The 4,488-nt window shown below is 26.7% G+C and overlaps 1 protein-coding gene across 1 annotated transcript; it reads left to right on the forward strand.

Moving 5' to 3' along the window:
• Positions 1–952: 952 nt before the first annotated feature.
• On the forward strand, positions 953–3,025 carry LOC108689343. Its single transcript, XM_018196076.1, has 6 exons — positions 953–964; positions 1,053–1,166; positions 1,292–1,496; positions 1,595–2,097; positions 2,512–2,671; positions 2,775–3,025. The coding sequence occupies exons 1-6, from the start codon at positions 953–955 to the stop codon at positions 3,023–3,025; spliced, it is 1,245 nt and encodes a 414-aa protein (XP_018051565.1).
• Positions 3,026–4,488: the final 1,463 nt, after the last annotated feature.

Below are 4,488 nucleotides of genomic sequence, written 5' to 3' on the forward strand. Positions count from 1 at the left end.
ATATATATATATATATATAGAGTTTTTTTTTGCAAATACATATAAATTACTTTCCGCACGCACGCACTTTTAACGGAATTAAAATCTTGAAAGTGCAAAAACTGAGATAGTCTCATTGATCAATAAAAAATAAATAGATCAGGAACATTTTTTTCTTATGAATAATTCTGTGTACATCTTTGATTTCTTAAATTCGACTGATATAAAGAGACAATATTTTTATTTACAACATAGTTAAAATCATTTTCATGTTAAATTGAGATATGAATTACAATGAGAAAAATCATTAAATTTTAATTGCATTCTTATTATTGTAGTTATGGAAAATAAAATGTGTAAAGATGATAAATAACAGATTGTATTAGTGATTAATATTGAAATACCACTATACAACTTCATAAAGTTAACAGATTTCGTATTTATCAAGATAAAAAATTGTTTAAACTACAAGTGACAAGACATATTGAATTAATAGCATAAACCCAGTTTAAACAATTTAGAAAATAAATCGATTACTAAAGATATAAAAGTAAAATTCAAAATAGCAATAAAAATATTGTCATGTAATCAACTACAAACGACTTGATTAAAAGGACTCCAAACAAAACAAATTCGTTTAACTTTTAACTATAACGTTATCGCAAACATATAGAAATAAATATTAGTAGAAATTTAAACTTAGTCTTCGTTGCGACACAAGAAGAGCTACTCAACATTCGTATGATAAAAATATTGTCATATAACATCAACTACAAGCGACTTGATTAAAAGAATATCTCCAAACAAAACAAATTCGTTTAACTTTTAACTATAACGTTATCGCAAACATATAGAAATAAATATTAGTAGAAATTTAAACTTAGTCTTCGTTGCGACACAAGAAGAGCTACTCAACATTCATATGATAAAAGTGCTGTTAGTAATATTATTAATTTAAAGAATTAATAACGATATGGCATCTGAGGTAAGATACATACAATCCACAACAGATAATAAAATCCGTAGATATTAATAAAAATATAAGTTTTATTAACATTATTGTCATCTTTTAGGAGTCTGACGAAAAAATTGATATATTGTCCGGAACAGAAGATTTACTTCATAATGTAAATATTGGAAATATGATTTTGAAAGCATTCGAATCTAAGCCGAATTTTGTCGGTCAGGTAACAATACCGCTTATTCGTTATGTTAACTATTTTCATAAATAGTAAAAGGATTAATATCTTATTGACATATTAATATCAATATATTAATATCTTTAACATTATGCGACTGGTACATATTGTAGATAGATACAATGACGGAAGAGCAAACTACATATCAGCAGATGCGGGAGAACAGTGTTAAATGTGCATTATGGTTCGAACAATTACGCTGTAAAAAAAACACAATAACAATATGCACAAATCATAAAATGCTCGAATATATACCATTTCTAGCAAGTTTATATGTCGGAGCTACTATTAATTCATGGGACAAAGAGTACATGAAAGGTACATTGATCTTTTTCTAAAATTCAATATAACTTATTTTAACGTTTATATATACCTTTTACTTAATAAATAAACCTTAAAAAAATAAACCTTTTTAGATACGATACGTATTATGTATTTTTTGGTGGAATATAAACCAGATATTATCTTTATCGATAGTGACAATTACAAGAAACTCAATTCGGCTATTGAAAACATAAGCAGAAAAAAAAATGTAGACCCTCCAAAAATCATAACTTTTGATAGAATTGAAGATGTCGATTCTCTTGAATCAATTCTGAACAGTGATTTTGATAAGACCAAAATTGATAGATTTTCCTGCAAGAACATGAAACCAATGAATACTGTGGCCATAATGTTTTCTCCCAGTGCAACTAGTTACCCTAATAGTAAAATATTTATTCCTAAAATTGCACTTACATATCCGTCGAATGAGGAGATACCCGTAATGTTTTCCGGTGACATTGGTCTATGGTATCCATCTTTAAATTGGAGTTATGGTGTGATCTTGACTGTTCGTTGTATAATTTCATATGTGACAGTGATCAAGTGTCCAAAATTCAGCGATAAAAACATGTACGAAACGATAGAGAAGTACAAGGTAACATAAAAAGAATCAAGTTTTGTTTAAAAAATTAATGAAATATAAAATATTTACATATGTATCAGGTTTCATGGATATTTCTTGAAAGCAAAATGTGCATGAAAAATATGTTTTATACCGATATCTGTATGTATGATATCTCTTCCTTGAAGCAAATTATAATCGATGATTCAACCATGAATTTCAATGAAGCTCAAAAAACACTTCGCGATAAATTTATGAATGTTTCTATTGTTCAAGTATACAGTATGTACAATTTAAATCAATTGTTAATGATAGGAATGTATTATCTAAAATTAATAATTGTTGCATTGATTAGGTATAGCAGGATTATGCATAATTCTTGCTTTCCAACGGGATAATCCGAAGCCCGGATCTGGCGGTTATGTGACCAAAAATGTTCAATTACAGTTTACCAATATATGTTCGCAAAAGATACTTGGTCCGTGCAGAGCAGGCATGATCTGGTACAAACTTATATTCAAATGGTGCTCTCCTCAGACATGTAAATTGGAAAATTGTTACAACTATCAAGCAAAAAAGGATTCTATCAACAATAATATAAAAACATGTTGTCAGTATACCAACTTTTCTAATATATATATTATATTAGTTTACAAACATTACAAAGCTTAACAAAGTAAAATACTTAATATAATATTACATGTTTTCAGTTAGTCAAAAATGGCACTATACCGGAGATTACGGCTATTACGACAAGGATGGCGAAATTTTCCTCATCGATAAAATGAAAGATCTTATTAAATATAGAGTATTTCATCTCTCACCTATAAGAATTGAGAATACATTACTACAACATCCAGCAGTGTCAGAAGTCGTTGTACGATCTGTACCACATATTACTAATGGTCAACATCCTGTAGCTTATGTTAAGAAAAAATGCGGAGAAGAGGTTGAAATCTGATTGATTTTTTCTGTAAAGTCGAATAATTTTTTATCGAAATTTCACGTTATTGTATCTTAGGTAACGGAAGAGGAATTGATAAAATTTGTAGCAGAGAATTTGCCTGATATCTATCAACTGCGTGGAGGCATTTATTTCAAGACATATATACCACGTCTTCCCAACGGAAAAGTCGATCGAATGTTCACATAACTGGCGATCGAGTGATTTAATATTACAATAATATTATATTTTTCATCATTTCATTAGTGAAAATATTCAAAGCGACAATTTTATATATAAAATGTTCAAAAAAATAATCATCAATTATCATTTTAATATTAGATTAACAATGACTAAGTGAGTTGGCTTTTTCTTTTTTCAAAAGAAGATTATTATTATTGAAATTAATATTTCAATAATATTTGTTATTTCTGTAAATATTTTAAAATTTATTTTTATATATATATGTATAATTGTATATTTTCATAACTAAAATTGTATATAATTGTATATATACATATATCTGTAACTTAAATTGAAATTATAAATTTATTAAAACAAATTCAATCCAAAAGATAATTAATAATTATACTTTTGATAAGCTATTCAACTCTCTAAAATTTATCTCGCGAAAAATGTTCTTTTTTATCAATCATATCACTATTAACCATTAAACACCATATAATGGAAATGACGCACTTGAATATGGCATACTCAACGACTTCGACTTTGTTTATAACTTTTATAAAAACATACTTATTACAATTTTTTGGGCCATCTATAATGACATATATGAAGCTATTCATATATATAATAGCATCATATATGAAGCTATTAATGAAATATCAGATTAAGCTTAATCTCAAGTTAATCAAATAATGAAAAACCAGGCATAAGGAACACAACGATATCAAGTAAACGATATGTATTTTTATTTATAAAAAAAGTTATAAGCAACAAAAAAAGCATTGGGAAAAGAAAATTGAATATGCCACATTTTGTCATATATAGAGTTTTTAAGAATTAAATTTTACTTATAAATTATAAATACTTTAACATGTGGAAAGTTCAGTTGAAATTGTATGAAGAATTTGTCATTTTAGAAACAAATCATTTTGGAATAAAGTCTAATAAATAGTATAGAAATAATGAAACTCTCTAATAAGCATGTTTATATGTGATATTTTATGATGATGCAATTTTTATGATAACAAGTTAATGATATTTATTAAGATTCGAGATGTATTTAATTTTAAATAATGATTTTTTTCTGTTTTGTGTAAAAAATACATTAATAATAAAAAATTTGGTAAAACTCCTGTTTAGGGGAAACCCTCTCCTGACCTTGATGTATGTTATCAAGATCATGACTCTGAGTGACCTCCAACAGGTTTTAGTTGTCGCTTGTCTTTCGTTCAAAAGTTATGAATAAAAAAAGTTTCGAAAATAACGTCTTATTTCTGCTATATATATATATATAA

Source organism: Atta colombica, unplaced genomic scaffold, assembly GCF_001594045.1.
Source record: "Atta colombica isolate Treedump-2 unplaced genomic scaffold, Acol1.0 scaffold27, whole genome shotgun sequence".
NCBI lineage: Eukaryota > Metazoa > Arthropoda > Insecta > Hymenoptera > Formicidae > Atta > Atta colombica.